The following is a 15025-nucleotide window of genomic DNA, read 5'->3' on the forward strand; positions in this document are numbered from 1 at the left end:
GAATCTTGCTGTCGAAAACAAAACTGAAAGCAAGTGATGAGAAATCAAGCTACAATTTGAGTGTAGGCTCTATGCTGAGTGCTACGTGCTGGTTTCCAGAAAAAAATAACCATTGGCTCTGTCTGATCCCTTACAGCCAAGACATGAGAATTCTAGAACTCAGATCTTTAGAGCTGAAGTGACTCCAGGAGGTCTAGCAGCCCAAGTCTTGGAATTACATGCACATTTTCAATTCTTGCACTTAAAGAAAAGAAAACTGAGGCTCAAAGAAGTGGCAATTCTTGCCCAAGGACCCCCAGCTGGTGAGTACAGATTCAGATTGGCTGCCACCCAGAGCCTTTTCACTGACCCGCTGGTGCTCAGGCTCACCTCCCCACCCCTTCAAGCTGATGTGATTTTCCGGGCTTACAAGAATTAAGGAATGACAGAGACAGAGAGAACTCGAGGGCTGCTGGAGGTTACATGCCAGTCCCTTTACCTGGGAAATGAAGACAGCCCCAAGAGGCTGAACAACCTGCCCCAAGTCACTCAGGAATGAGTGACACAGCCAGACCTGGAGCATCTCTTCTCTCTCATTGTCCAGTGACCTTTCTCTTTCTCAAAGGTCCCTCAGGTGTCTGATGGCATCTCTGGTGACACCACACTAGAGAGGCCTTTGGGTCCTCTTAGAACTCAGTGAGTGTTAAATTAAAACCACACAGGGTCTGCAGGCCTCGCTGGGATGATATTTGTGTGATTTCCCAGGCTTACTCGAGCGGGTTGAATGGTGACCTGATCGTCACCAAAAGAGACTCCCTATCAAATCCATGGAACCTGTGAATGCATATTTGGGAGAAGGGTCTTTGTAGATGTAACTAAGTGAGGGATCTTGAGATGGGGAGGTCATCTTGGATTATCTGGGTGGGCCCTGAATCCAATGACAAGTGCCTTTACAGAAAAGAGGCAGAGGGAACTGTAACAGAGAAAAGGAGACAACACAGAATAGGCGGCCGTGTGAAGACAAAGCCAGAGACTGGGAGGCTGCCACAAGCTAAGGAACATGCAGAGCCATCAGAAACTGGGAGAGGCGAGGAAAGGCCCTTCCCCGGAGCCTTCAGAGACAGCATGGCCCTGCCGCACCTTGCTTTCAGACGTCTAACCTCAAGAACCGAGAGAACTCAGTTTAAGAACTAACCTCAAGAACCTCAAGAGCTGTGTAAGCTTGTTGTTTTAAGCCACCGCTGCTGCAGCTGACACAGAAAACTAATACATTTGTAAAGGGATAAAATAAATTTATCTGTGGATAAAATAAATATAAAAAACCACAAAAACCCAAGGTTCACAGTATTTACAAAAATCCACCATCATAAAATTTCACCACCACCAAGACCCAAGCGTGAGAGGCCGAGGGAGGAGTGTGTGGAGACCGCCCTGCTTTGTGTTGGTAACCAAGCCAAACTGACTCACAAGCTGTCATACGTCAGCGTGATAACCCTGCAGGACATTTTTCTAGCTCACACGCCCATCTGAGGACTACATCTGCTGGATGGATTCTGAATCTGAGGCTGAACATGGTGCAAACTACTCCCAGACGTCTCAACTCTGAGAGCCCCAAATGGAAAGTCTCCAAGTCTTAAGCCTTACAAAACGGCCTTCACAGAAACCTGAAGCCAATTTGAGAAGAGGCCTCTGCAGCCACAGGGAAAGCCAGATGACTCAGGTCTTGAAGGAGAAAACAGAGGGAGCAGATGTTTCTTCCAAACGGCATGTTCTTGGATCTAGCTTTATTTTAGATTTTCTTCCCCACAGCTGTCGAGCTAAATCTGAAGGGTATCAACACACACACACACACACACACACACTCAGACACACACACACACACACACACACACACTCAGACACACACACACAGAGCCCTTTTCCCTCCCCAACATGTTTTGGGGGAACACAGCTCCACATGTGGACTAAGAAGACTGCAAACATGGCTGTCACAAATGTGGGGACCGCGTTCAGTGTTTTCTCGCCTCTCTTTGCACAGCTGGACATCTAGGAAATCATTCTGATGTTCTATTTATTTTATTTTTTTTTTTTATGAGGGCCAGGCTTGGATGCTCATGCCTGTAATCTCAGCACTTTGGGAGGCTGAGGCGAGAGGACTGCCTGAGACCAGGAGTTAGAGAGCACCCTGGACAATAGAATGAGACTCCCATTCTTTACAAAAAATAACAAAATTAGGTGGGTGTGATGGTGTGCACCTGTAGTCCCAGCTACTCAGGGAGCTGTGGCAGGAGGATAGCTTGAGCCTAGAAGTTCAAAGTTGCAGTGAGGTATGATTGTACCACTGCACTCCAGCCTGGGCAACAGAGCAAAACCCTGTCTCTTAAAAAAATAAAAAAAGAAAAGAAGATGACGACAACGAAGAAGGAAGAAGGAAGAAAGAAGAAAGAAGTTAGAAGGAAGAAAGGAGGAAGGAGGAGGGAGAAGTGAGAAGGGAGGAGGAGGGAAGAGGAGAGAGGAGGAGGAGAAGAAGAAGGAGGAGGAGGAAGGAGGAGGAAGAAGAAGAAAGAAGAAAAAGAAGAAAGAAGAAGAAGAAAGAAGGAAGAGGAGGAGAAGGAAATTTCCAAGTTGCTCCCAACTCAACAGGTTTATTTCAGTCCTCCACAAGAGATCAAACTCAGGAACCCCATGGGAAATGGTGTCAGGCCCCAGTCAGGGCACTTCTGAGAAGAGCTCTCTGGGGAGGGATGAGGGATGGACTCAGGGCCAGGAGGGGAGGCACCAACCACTGCATCGTGCTCTGAGCACTGTGATGGGACTGCTCGGACTCCAAGCTCCCATTCAGGTGGGTCCCATCCATCTTCTCCAACAGCCTTCCTGGGAATATGCTTCTTTCTCCCTGGTCAAGACACTAGTTTTGAAGTGTCCTTGGGTCAATAATTAAAGCTTCATTGGAAAGGCTATGAAAGAACTCTTTCCACCCTTCCTGTGTGTGCAGAGGGTGGGGGCCCATTTCTCAGGCTCCACTCCAGCCAGCGCCACCATCGTTTTGTGCCCAGAGTTCTGTAGTAGCCTCCTAGCTGTTCTGTCTCCACCTCAACTCCCTTCCCAGTCATTTAAAAAAAACATCTGAGCTGAAATGCACGTACCATAAAATTAACCATTTTAAAGTGAACAATTCAGTGGCACTTAGTACATTCATTCACAATGCTATGCAACCACCTCCTCTATCTAATTCCAAAATATTGTTATCACCCCAAAAGGAAATCCTGTATCCGTAAAGCAGTAATTTCCTATTTCCCCTTCCCCCAGCCCTTGGCAACTACCAATCTGCTTTCTATCTGTATGGATTTACCTATTCTAGATATTTTATGTAAACCACATCATATAATATGTGGCCTTTTGTGGCTGGTTTCTTTGACTTAGTGTGTTCTAAAGGCTCATCCTGTGGTAGGCAGCACTGCTGCAAGGCTGCATGATATTCCACTAGACGGATACACCACGTGTTGTTATCCATTCACCTGCTGATGGACTTTGGGTTGTTTCTACCTTTCGGCTGATGTAAATAGTGCTGCTGTGAACATGTGTGTACATAGATTTGAGAACTCTCATATGTTCTTTACACAACAACCTGGTCTAATCACATGACACTCCAGCTACAAGCAGTTCAATGGCTTCCCACTGCTTTTAGGGTAACACCCAAACTCCAGAATGTCACTCTTGGGACCCTGCCCACTTCTCCAGCATCATCTGTCACATCCGTGCTCCTGCCCAGCTGACGTTTCTTATGTATGCTGTGCTTTTCCTCACATCTGCGCCCCTGCAAGTGCTGCTCCCTCTTCCCAGAACCCTCTTCCTTGAGCTAAGAGGCAACTGCATTTGACCACAATCACACCTTTCTCTCCCAAGTGCAATCAGCTGCCCAGGTCCCAGCACACAGCCAATGCTGGCCCCTCTGTGCTTTGTGGAAAGGGCTTACAGTGGGATTTAGGGGGCCACGCTGAACCTTTGCTGTGAAACCCACAGAAGAGACAGTGCAGCCCAGAAACACCCTGGTGGGGGTGCCTTGGATCTGTGTCTGTGTCTCTGAAACGTGCCCTGCTGGGAAGGTGGAACATGGCTCTGCGGATTCAGCAGCCTGGTGCCTGACTAAGCACGGTGACAAGCTGCAGGACCTGTAGTCATCCCCCTAGTTGTGAGGCTTCCTGATCCACCTCTGCTTGGGTCATACTCTCCACCCTGGCAGGTGGGCCACGGGTGAGGCAGTCTTACTTTCTCCTTGGACCTGGCTGACACCCCACAGGCCTGGGAGAAGTAGGGTAGCGACTCCTTCTGAACTCTGGCCCCAGAATTCTGTGTCTCACCCCAGAGGAACTGGCTCAGCCCAGAGGCAGAAGCCTGTGTGGCAGCTGCTGAGAAAGCAGGAAGAAAGCTCCCCAGCTGGAGGCGGTGGCACCTGAACTTGACAGGCTTCAGCTCAGCCCTGGCTACAGGGTGCTCTGGGTCACACAGGATGTGGTTTTTGAAGGCTGGGGAAGCCAATGCCTCTACCTTTCCCCCACCCTTCCTTTCTTAGCTTCCATTCTGAGCCTCTGCTCCCTGAATCTGCACACGCCCAGAAATGCACGCACACACAGATGCACACACGCACACACGGATGTATACACACGATTTCACATCCTCTTCATTTACTCTTGTCTAACTTCTAAAAATGAAAATGGTCTAATATAGCCTCTCCTACATAACTCCCACCAGAACCTTTATCATTCTTTTTTTTTTTTTCCTTTGCAAATTCTCCATCATTCTAATTTCCACGTGAGCCTTTGAGGAGAGTGCAGCACCGTAATTCCCAAAGACAGTCACCTGCGACTATTTTCTTTCTCCACAGGTAAAAAAAAAAATGGAGGAGGCGGGAAAGGGTCCCCGTCTTGTGTGTTTCTGAGGGCCGCTGAGGAAGATGGCGGTCGCTGTGAGGGAGCCGGTCTGCCACTTACCTCCAGGACTTTCCCTGTGATAAACTGGTGACATGCCTCACATTTCACCCCAAAGAGTCCCTGGTAGTCCTTTTCACAGTACGGGGCACCATCCCTGCAAGACAAAAGCGTGTTCAGCTCCTGAGGAGGTGGCCAGGGGCCGGAGAAGACACCAAAACCACATTTCTCCAAGGTCTTTCCACAGAAGGGCAGGACGTATTTTCTCCTACCCAGCGTTCACATGCCTGGTAATCCAGTCAGACCTGGCCAGACATGATCAAAACCACAAGCGAAATGATCCAGAGAGCGCTCTGGCTCTCGGTGCCACACAGGCGAAACGGCCATGTTGTCATATGATCACCCTTGCTGATTTTGTACTGTCTCAGAGCTAACGAGCAGAAAGCCTGGCAGCATTCTCTCTCCACAGGCCCCCTGGGTGTGGAGGAGCACTGAGCCCATTGAGCCCACATAACAATAATTAATAAACCAGAGAACGAATGGTATTAATGAACCTGAAGAAGATACTGGCAAATCAATAGGCAATATCACACCTGAAGGCAGAACACTAGAGACAATTTCATTAAAACCACAATAAAGGCAAAGCTAAAAAATAGTTAATGTATATAATACGTATATTTAATAATATGACACTGAGGTCAGGCACAGTGGCTTACACCTGTAGTCCCAGCACTTTGGGAGGCCAAGGTGGGTGGATCAGCTGAGGTCAGGAGTTTGAGACCAGTCTGGCCAACACGGGAAGCCCTGTTTCTACTAAAGAAAATACAAAAATTAGCCAGGTGTGGTGGCATACAGCTGTAAGTCCCAGCTACTCAGGAGACTGAGGCAGGAGAATTACTTGAACCCAAGAGGCGGAGGTTGCAGTGAGCCAAGATCGCGCCATTGCAATCCAGCCTGGGTGACAGCATGAGACCCAATCTCCAAAACAAAAAGAAAAAGAAAAAGAGAAAAAGAACACTGAGCCCATCAGATGTGGGTTCAGCGTTCATGCCCCCACCACAAGGGGCCCACATGCCAGACTACAGCCTCTGAACAGCCTCCAGACACCACCTTCTCAGCTCTCAGGAGGCCTCCGGGGCCCATGGCTGCCTCCTCCAGCTGAGGCAACCTCCTCCATTTACCTTGGAGCACAGGAAAAGTATTATATCCTGTGTGTGATTGCATGGTAAAGCTATAGAGTGCCACTCTAGACTGTCAAGTTACCCACCACTGCGCAGTTTGCAATGTTCCATTAGAAGCCAGGCACCTGTCTTCTTACTTTGTCCATCATGGTCACCTGAAGAGCTTCTTGCCTTTTCTTTTTTCTTTTTTTTTTTTTAGACAGAGTCTGGCTCTGTCGCCAGGCTGGAGTGCAGTGGCGCGATCTCAGCTCACTGTAACCTCTGCTTCCCGGGTTCAAGCAATTCTCCTGTCTCAGCCTCCCAAGTAGCTGGGGTTGTAGGTGCCCAATACCACACCTGGCTCCTTTTTTGTATTTTTAGTAGAGACGGGTTTCACCATATTGGCCAGGCTGGTCTTGAACTCTCAACCTCAGGTGATCCACCCACCTCGGACTCCCAAAGGGCTGGGATTACAGGCATGAGCCACCGCACCTGGCCTTCTTGCCCTTTCAATGCAGATGTTTCAGCTTTACCCTGGGTCTGTAGAATCAGATTTCTAGTGGGTGGGGCCAAAGCAACCTTTTGTTTGTTTCATTATGTTTTTAAACTACATTCATTAATATTTTTGAATAGGTGATTTCATGTGGTTGGGGAAATGAATGAATGAATGAAGGAATGTATTTGTTTATTTTTTGAGACAGGGTCTCACTCAGCTGCCCTGGCTGGGGTGCAGTGGTGCGATAATAGTTCACTGTAGCCTTGATCTCCTGGGCTCAAGCGATCTTCCCACCTCAGACTCCCAAGTAGCTGGGACTACAGGCATGTGCCACCATGCCTGGCTTGCTTATTTATTTATTTATTTATTTATTTATTTATATTAGTAAAGATGAGGTCGCGCTATGTTGCTCAGCCTGGTCTCGAACTCCTGAGCTCAAGTGATCCTCCCACCTTGGCCTCTCAAGTATTGAGATTACAAGTGTGAGCCACTGCGCCCAGCAGAAAAGTTTTTTTTGAGGCATAAAAAGGTATACAGTGGAAAATTTCCCCTTATTGCCAGGCTACATTTGCTTTTTTAAAAAACCCTCACCTCCTTAACTGTAGCTATTATCCACTGTTATTGAACATGAGCCCATTTCCTGGCAGGCTGTTTTGTGCACAGTCCTAAAGGGCTGACAACTTAGGCTTTGCATGTTTTTGGGGGGCGTCTATAAATGTACTCCAGCCCTGGAAGGAGGACAAAGGCTTACTAGTTCCTCATAGGAGAATGAATAGCAACAGGGAAATTATTAAATGCTTAATTGGTGATGACATACAGTATAACACTGTCATTGTTAAATCCGGCAATGATTAACATTTCATTAGGTTTACAGTAGCCAAAGCAGAAGAATACAATTCTTTTCAAAAGTTTTATAGCAACAAGTTCATTCTGACGGCAGGATGTGAACAATTTCAGCACCTTTGACAGCATGGGGCCCCTGAGACCAGGACCTGCAGAAGAACCACAACGCCTGGTGCCCACTGAAAGGAACGCGTGCCCGCACCCAGCCTTACTTGCTGATGTACTCCCCGGTGAGGACCTTCCCGCAGGACTTGCATTTAAAGCACCCCAAGTGCCACTGCTTATCCAGCGCCAGCAGTGCCTGCCCATTCTTGATATCTCTTCCACAGCCGGCACAATCTGAAAAAGAGCAGCCGCCAGTGGTTACTACACATTTCCTTTGCTAAATCCAAGCAGGCAGCCCAATTTCAACCCCACTGTGTGCCCATCATGCACTCAATCAATATTTACTCAAGCACCATCTCAGGTCAGTTTCTTTCCCTGCACAAAATCTTTCTCGGTGAAGTCTCGCAGGCTGTGTCCTCGGAAGGACACAGCATGGAAGCTTCACGAACGTCCGTGGATCTAAGAGGATGGGTGTCCTTCACCCATCTGCTTACTTGGGGTTTTTTTATGCACCGTCTGAGCTACAGATCACACAGAGAATATTTAATTATAGTGTCTTGGCTGTGATTTTAAGAAAGTACTCATAGGCATTTATTAATTGAGGCACTGTGAACAACTCAGCACTTTATGCTGATGCCTCGCCTAACACTATATACGCGATTACTCCTGGAAGGCTGCCCGTAAATCTCATTTTTGTAAATGGGACCCTACTTCCTTATCAACCCAAACTAGCCTTTCAAAGATTTGTGATCATCAGTTAAATGGCTCTTAATTCCTTAGCTTTCAATTCTCCTTGGCAGGCTCCTGGAAGGATAATAAAAGAGAAATTATTTCTTCATAGTAAAGAGTGTGGGCCTGGAATAAGACATCCAAGTCCTGAACCCCAGCTAACTCCTTGTTGGCTAGCTCTGTGATCAAGGCAAGTTACATCCTTTTGAAGCCTGGGTTTCTTCTTAGGGAAGTGGGAATGTTGTCAGCACCTGGTCTCAGGCCTCTGATGAGGATTCAGGGCATTTAATAGATTTAGCAGTAGATGGCACATTGGAAGTGACCAGAAACATTTGCTATTATTAAAATTGCCATAATTAATCTGATTATTGACTGCTTCATTCTGTTAGGGAAGTTGGGTATTTAAAAGAACCCAGAAGACTATAAAGTGGTGCAACCTTTCTGGAAAGCAACTTCAACATCTACAGACATTTTCCAAATCAATGTACCTGAGAGAATGAAAGCAAGCACGTGTCAGGTTGGCCACGGTGCTCCCAACTGATCATACGGAACACACACAGAATAAAGCCATGTCCTGGCAAGGCCACTTAGTGGCCGGGTTTGGACCAAGACAGAGACGAGGCCACTTGGTAACCCAAAGTGATGAAACAGCCCCCTCTTCTGACCACATCCATGACTGCCACTGCTTTCCTAATGATGCTTCTAGCCCAACTTTAATTATTTGACCATCCAGAAAAACCTAAGAGACCCAATCACTGACCTGGCCCTGCTTCTTGACAACGCGTAACCTAGAACTGCTTCTGCTCCTTTGAATCTTCTTTAAAATTACCTAGCACATGGGCTGGGTGCGGTGTCACAAGCCTACAGTCCCAGAACTTTGGGAGGCCGAGGTGGATGGATCACCTGAGGTCAGGAGTTCAAGATCAGCCTGACGTAACATGGTGAAACCTCGTCTCTACTAAATACAAAAAATTAGCCGGGCGTGGTGGCGGACGCCTGTAATCCCAGCTACTCAGGAGGCTGAGGCAGAATTGCTTGAACCTGGGAGGCAGAGGTTGCAGTGAGCTGAGATCATGCCATTGCACTCCAGGCTGGGCAACAAGAAAGAAGCTCCATTTCAATAAATAAAGAAATAAAATAAAATAAAATAAAATAACCCAGCACAAGCCCAAATGCTGTGAAAACTCCTCCAAACTGCACCCAGAGTGGGCTCACGATTCCTCTGGCTTCCCTATTGCTGCAGCTAGTTAAATAAACCTGACCCGCTCTTTTTTTTTTTTTTTTTTTTTTTTTGGATGACGTGTATTTTTGGTGATCTTGATCAGTGGGTGTTCACGTAACCTTGAGATCCAGTAATTATTTTAGGTCTAAGATTTTATTCTACAAATATATTTGCAAAAGCATGTATGTGCATGCATATATTCCCTACAGCATTTCCCTAACGACAAAAACTGGGAATAGGTGATATGGACATCAGCGAAGGGCCAGTTAAATAAATTATAGTATAGTTGATAATGGAATATTATATGCTGCTCAAAAGAACGAGGCAGATTTGTGCTCTGGCATGGAAAGATGTTCAAAATAGATCAAGTAAAAAAAGCAGGCCATAGAACAGTAAGCATAGCATAAGCCCATTCATAAAAAAGTAGTAAAGAAAATGGTGTGTGTGTCCTAGTCCCAGAATAGAACATTTCTGGGGGAAAACATTAAAAATTCTGAAGAAACTTCCCTCTCTGGAGGAGGACTTTACTGTTTAACTTCACATCCTCTGTGTTGTTTGAATTTTTAAACCATGATAATGTAAAAAATTTGACTATTTATAACATTTAAAAATATAAGTTCTGAATACTGCAAATTAGAATTTCTTAATGTATAGCTCATTATCTAATACACATATGAGTACATATTAGAAGGTCATGCACAAATGAGTGTATGTTAGATGGTCACAAAAGATTAAGCATTTTTTAAAAGCTGGGGTTTACAATAATTCCAACACCTGACCAAAATTTTTATAAAAGGAATTTCACATCTGGTAGTTTACTATAAAGATAAAAATGGAAGGCCATGATATTTGTTTAAAAATATAATTTTTAAAGTTTAGGAGCACAGTATGGATATAAGAAAATTGATAGTTTTTTTAAAAAAGACTATTTTTAGAGCAGGTGTAGGTTCACAGCAAAATTGAGCAGAAGGTACAGAGATTTCCGATACAACCCCAGTCCCTACCCGCGACAGCCTCCCCAGTTAGCAACATCCCCCACCAGAGTGGAACCGTTGTTACAATTAATGAACCGACATTGACACATCATGATAGCCCAGAGTCCACAGTTTACATTAGGGTTCAGTCTTGATGTTGGACATTCTGAGTTTGGACAAAGATATAATGACATGTACCCGCTATTACAGTATCATACACAGTAGTGTCACTACCCTAAAAACTATCTGTACCCCGCCTTTTCATCCCTCCCTCCTCCTAACTCCTGAAAACCACTGATCATTTCACCGTCTACATAGTTTTGCCTTTTACAGGATGAAATGGACAGTTTTTTAATTCAAGTCTAACTGAAATTTTTCTTTAGTCTTCTAATTACATAATTCCCACTAGGTGGCAGCAAAGATTTAAATAATAAGGAAGCTGCTGTTCAATAGAATTTTTGAAGGCGAAAATCAACTTTCAGAGATGGCTTTTCATTTTTACAAATGACATTGGACGGGCACAAGGAGGTTGACAGAATTGTTTGCAGTCTCCCTGCTGTACCACCAGTGAGGTCCAGGGAGGTGGATGGTGTGGGGAAGGTAGGGCGGCATGGGCTTTGGTGTCAGGAAGACTTGAGCAAGTTACTCTCTCCAAACCCTCATTTCTTCATCTGTAAAATGCTGACAACAGCCATTGCCTAGGCTGCTATAAGGAAGAAAAGAGATCATGCACTGTAAAGTGTTTTGCATGATACAATGCTTGGTACATATGAGCCTCTCAATAGACTCCCGTTTTCCTTGGTTGGGGGCAGAGTTAGGTCTTGGGCTCTTTACAAGCACCTCAGTGACCAGATATCCCAGAGCTGTGAAAGAAGCAAACACACAACTTGAAAATAAAAACCATTGTTAGGGGATAGAAAGTCTTGAGGGCTTGGCCTGCAGCCAATCAGAGGCTGAAGCGGAGTTACACCCTATACAAATGAAGGATTGGCCCACAGCCAATCAGAGGCTGAAGTGGAAGCTTGACCTGCAACTAATCAGAGGCTGAAGTGAAGGACTGGCCCATGACCAATCAGAGACTGAAGTTTTCCTTTTGGTTTAATTCTAAGAAGTCAGCCGCGGGTTCACCTTAGGCTCTCAGTCTCTAGACTCAGTTTTCCTGCCTCGCCACTATGATCATTCTGCACTGAGGGCTTTCTAGAATCAGGTACCATGTGAGGGCTTTGTAAACATGGTACCATTTAGTCTTCACAATAATTCTAGTTAAAGTGCCTTACAGACCGGAAGCCCTCTGACTTCACAGGTGGTGTCTATGCCACTCAGATCTTCTGTGCCCTGCATGGTGCCTCATGGGGGACAGCCACACTACATGTTTCATAGAAAAATATTCACTGAATGCTTAAAGCCAGCCGGCTGGTAAGGTTGGGCTGGAAGTAAAGGCTAGGGTTAAGCCTCCTTCCTGCCAAACCTTAAGATACAAATGAAGCAAATCAACAAAGAGCATCACCTAGATAAGAGAATACCAGCCCACGTCAGAATCCTGACCCGAAGTATTCTGGTGTATTTCATAGAGCCTACCCACTCCTGTCTGGACAAAGCCATGGTCTTCACTCCAGCCTGACATTGTGCTGGAGAGAGTGGAAAAGATGCAGAGACAAAAGGTTCGTGCTAGATTGCTCACTCCTTCCACGCTCACTCCAACTAAGCTCTTTCATAAAGAACAAAATGTCCTACTCTCTATCTTCATGTTTTTCAGCTGTTGAGAAAATTGTTTCCACATCACTGAAGCAGCTGCCGATAAATATAGAAAGCTGGTGATTGGCACTGGAATTATTGCCAACGTCAGAAATAGGTGAATATGCAGTGGCATCGAGGAAATAAAACCCATGAGCAACTCTCCAGTGTCCTACTCAGGAAAAATAATGGCCTAATGTGGGGAAAAAAAAAAAAGAGAGAGAGAGAGAGAGAAAGCCTGACCTTAAAGATTTGACCCTGAGCCCTTCACCCTTGGCATCAAAAGCCAGAAAAAAGCAGGTATTTGGCTACTCACATCCAGGTTAAATTAACATCCATCTACATAGCCGCTTCCAAATTGGTATCATTTTGTTCAAAGGCAATTAATATCCTTGACAATAGGGATCTTGCCTGTCACTCTTAATATATTTATTTGTTTGTTTATTTATGTATTTTAGCATAGGGCTATGGACACCTGGGCTGCAAAAGTTAAGTGGAAGAAGGGGACATGTTGCTTTCAGGAAAAAAGAAAAGAGATCATGCACTGTAAAGTGTTTTGCATAATACAATGCCTGGTACATGGGAGCCACTCAATAGACTCCCTTTTTCCTTGGTTGGGAGCAGAGTTAGGTCTTGGGCTCTTTACAAGCACCTCAGTGCCCAGACATCCCGGAGCTGTGAAAGAAGCAAACACACAACTTGAAAATAAAGACCATTGTTAGGGGATAGAAAGTTAAGAGAGAAGTCATCTCCTGGGCAGCACTTAAGCTTCTCTCAGCCTGGGCACCTATGTTCTCCTTGAGAACTATTTCTGCCTTCCTGGAATTTCCCATTTGAGATGAATAAGGGCCCCAAAGATGTCTTACTCTGTGAAGATGCCTCTCTGGAAAAGAAGGCTGAGGGCATGGGGCTAGCTATAAAAAAAGAGAACCGGCCGGGTGCGGTGGCTCAAGCCTGTAATCCCAGCACTTTGGGAGGCCGAGACGGGCAGATCACGAGGTCAGGAAATCGAGACCATCCTGGCTAACACGGTGAAACCCCGTCTCTACTAAAAAATACAAAAAAAAAAAACCAAAAACAAAAAACTAGCCGGGCGAGGTGGCGGGCGCCTGTAGTCCCAGCTACTCGGGAGGCTGAGGCAGGAGAATGGCGTAAACCCGGGAGGCGGAGCTTGCAGTGAGCTGAGATCCGGCCACTGTACTCCAGCCTGGGCGACAGAGCGAGACTCCATCTCAAAAAAAAAAAAAAAGAGAGAACCATGGGCTAGCTAAATTCCCAGCCACTGCTACCTTCCCAGGCCTGCATGCTTTGAAAGTGCAGTCATTTATAAATGTAGTAATTGCCATTCAGAACAACTACCTAGCCAGGATCAAAGTTTCCAGAATACAGAATGGGACTTTTCCAAGTGTCTTGGAATGTTTGGCTAAAACCTCCAAGCTGAGAACGTTGGGGGAGAAGTGTCCCCATCTTCCAAAGAAGGGTGCTAGGAATATCCTTGCAGGACTTATCAAAAGATGGTAGACTCTACCTGATGACTATCAACCCTATGGCCTACCCAACTCTAAAATCAGACATTGGAAAATGGAGAGCTGAGGGTCAGCAGGGAGGTCTTCACACAGCAGGAGAGTGGTGTTCCCCTCTGCTCTGCTGCAAGGATTAGAGGATCCTGCTAGAAGGAGCAACAGCCTCCCCACTTTCTGCCTAGATACTTACTGAGTGGGTAAACTCAGGCCCTACCGCTGCTGTGCCAGCCAAGAGGAGCTTTTGATGTATCCTGGAGCTTGGAAGCATTCATGGACAAAAGTCTGGAGCCTACTGAATCAGGAAGGCAGGAAGCTGGCTGGAGCCACCCTTGATGGCAGGTGAAGGAGAAGACAGAAGTGATGTGGTGTGAACTTCCACTGTTCAGCTCACTGGAGGTGCATGAATGTCCATGGATGGTACCCACACCCAAGCATCTTGATGAGCCCACCTGAGAAAGGTGCCTGCTGAGTAGGAGGGACTTCATTAGTAACAAGCTATGCGGAGACCATGAGGAAGCAGGGCCTGATTCTGGAAAATGGAGAAGGGTGGGTTGCAAGAGGTTAACCAGAAACTGCACTTTGGTCAAAGAACTCCAAATGTAGCCCCCATCCCCACTAAAAATCTCCAGCCAGTGTTAGCAGCAAGAAGCATGATAACGCCAGTTATATAACACCTTGTCCCGTTGACTTCTAATCCCCCACCCCCTGTCCGAGACCCCAAAGGAACCCCAAAGGACAGAAAGGAGATAAGAAAGACCAGCCTCATTGCAGGTCTCCAATTTGGGTTGGGCCTGACGTAGGAAAGGGTGAAGCTCTGAAATGGATGTGGGAATAGAATTTTTAATAGGACTGGACTTTGAAGAGCTGAAAGTGACAAGAAAGCTATGTAATCTAAGATATCATCAGACTGGGCACAGTGGCTCACACCTTAAATCTTAACACTTTGAGAAGCCAAGACAGGAGGATCATCGCTTGAGGCTAGGAGTTCAAGACCAGCCTAGGCAACATAGTGAGATCCCGTCTCTACAGAAAATAAAATAGCCAGGCGTGGCAGTGCTAGGACTGCAAGTCCTAGCTACTTTGGAGGCTGAGGTGGGAGGATTACTTGAGCCCAGGAGCTCAAGGCTGCAGTAAGCTATAATCACACCATTGTACTCCAGCCAGGTGACAGAGTGACAAGAGTGAGACCCTGTCTCTAAAAGATAGCATTCAGGTGGAAAAGGGAGCTCTGATGGAGGATAATAAAAGTAGCAATAGGGAAAAATAAGAGTCTTCACTGTTTTGTCCCCCATGTGTCTTGGCGTATTCTACACACCTATTGGGCAACTCACA

General features: G+C 46.1%; 1 protein-coding gene across 47 annotated transcripts in view; it reads right to left on the bottom strand.

The window, feature by feature from the left end:
* The window catches only part of ABLIM1 (actin binding LIM protein 1), a 388728-nt gene that overhangs the window by 108120 nt on the left and 265583 nt on the right, over window positions 1-15025 (bottom strand). For all 47 annotated transcript variants that reach the window (XM_015148237.3, XM_015148252.3, XM_015148248.3 and 44 more), the window contains 2 exons: window positions 7619-7745; window positions 4971-5064 (listed from right to left, as the gene is read on the bottom strand). In XM_015148237.3, the coding sequence (XP_015003723.3) occupies window positions 4971-5064; window positions 7619-7745 (221 nt within the window). The remainder of the gene's footprint in view (window positions 1-4970; window positions 5065-7618; window positions 7746-15025) is intronic.

Source organism: Macaca mulatta, chromosome 9 (assembly GCF_049350105.2).
Source record: "Macaca mulatta isolate MMU2019108-1 chromosome 9, T2T-MMU8v2.0, whole genome shotgun sequence".
In the NCBI taxonomy this organism is placed as follows: Eukaryota; Metazoa; Chordata; class Mammalia; order Primates; family Cercopithecidae; genus Macaca; species Macaca mulatta.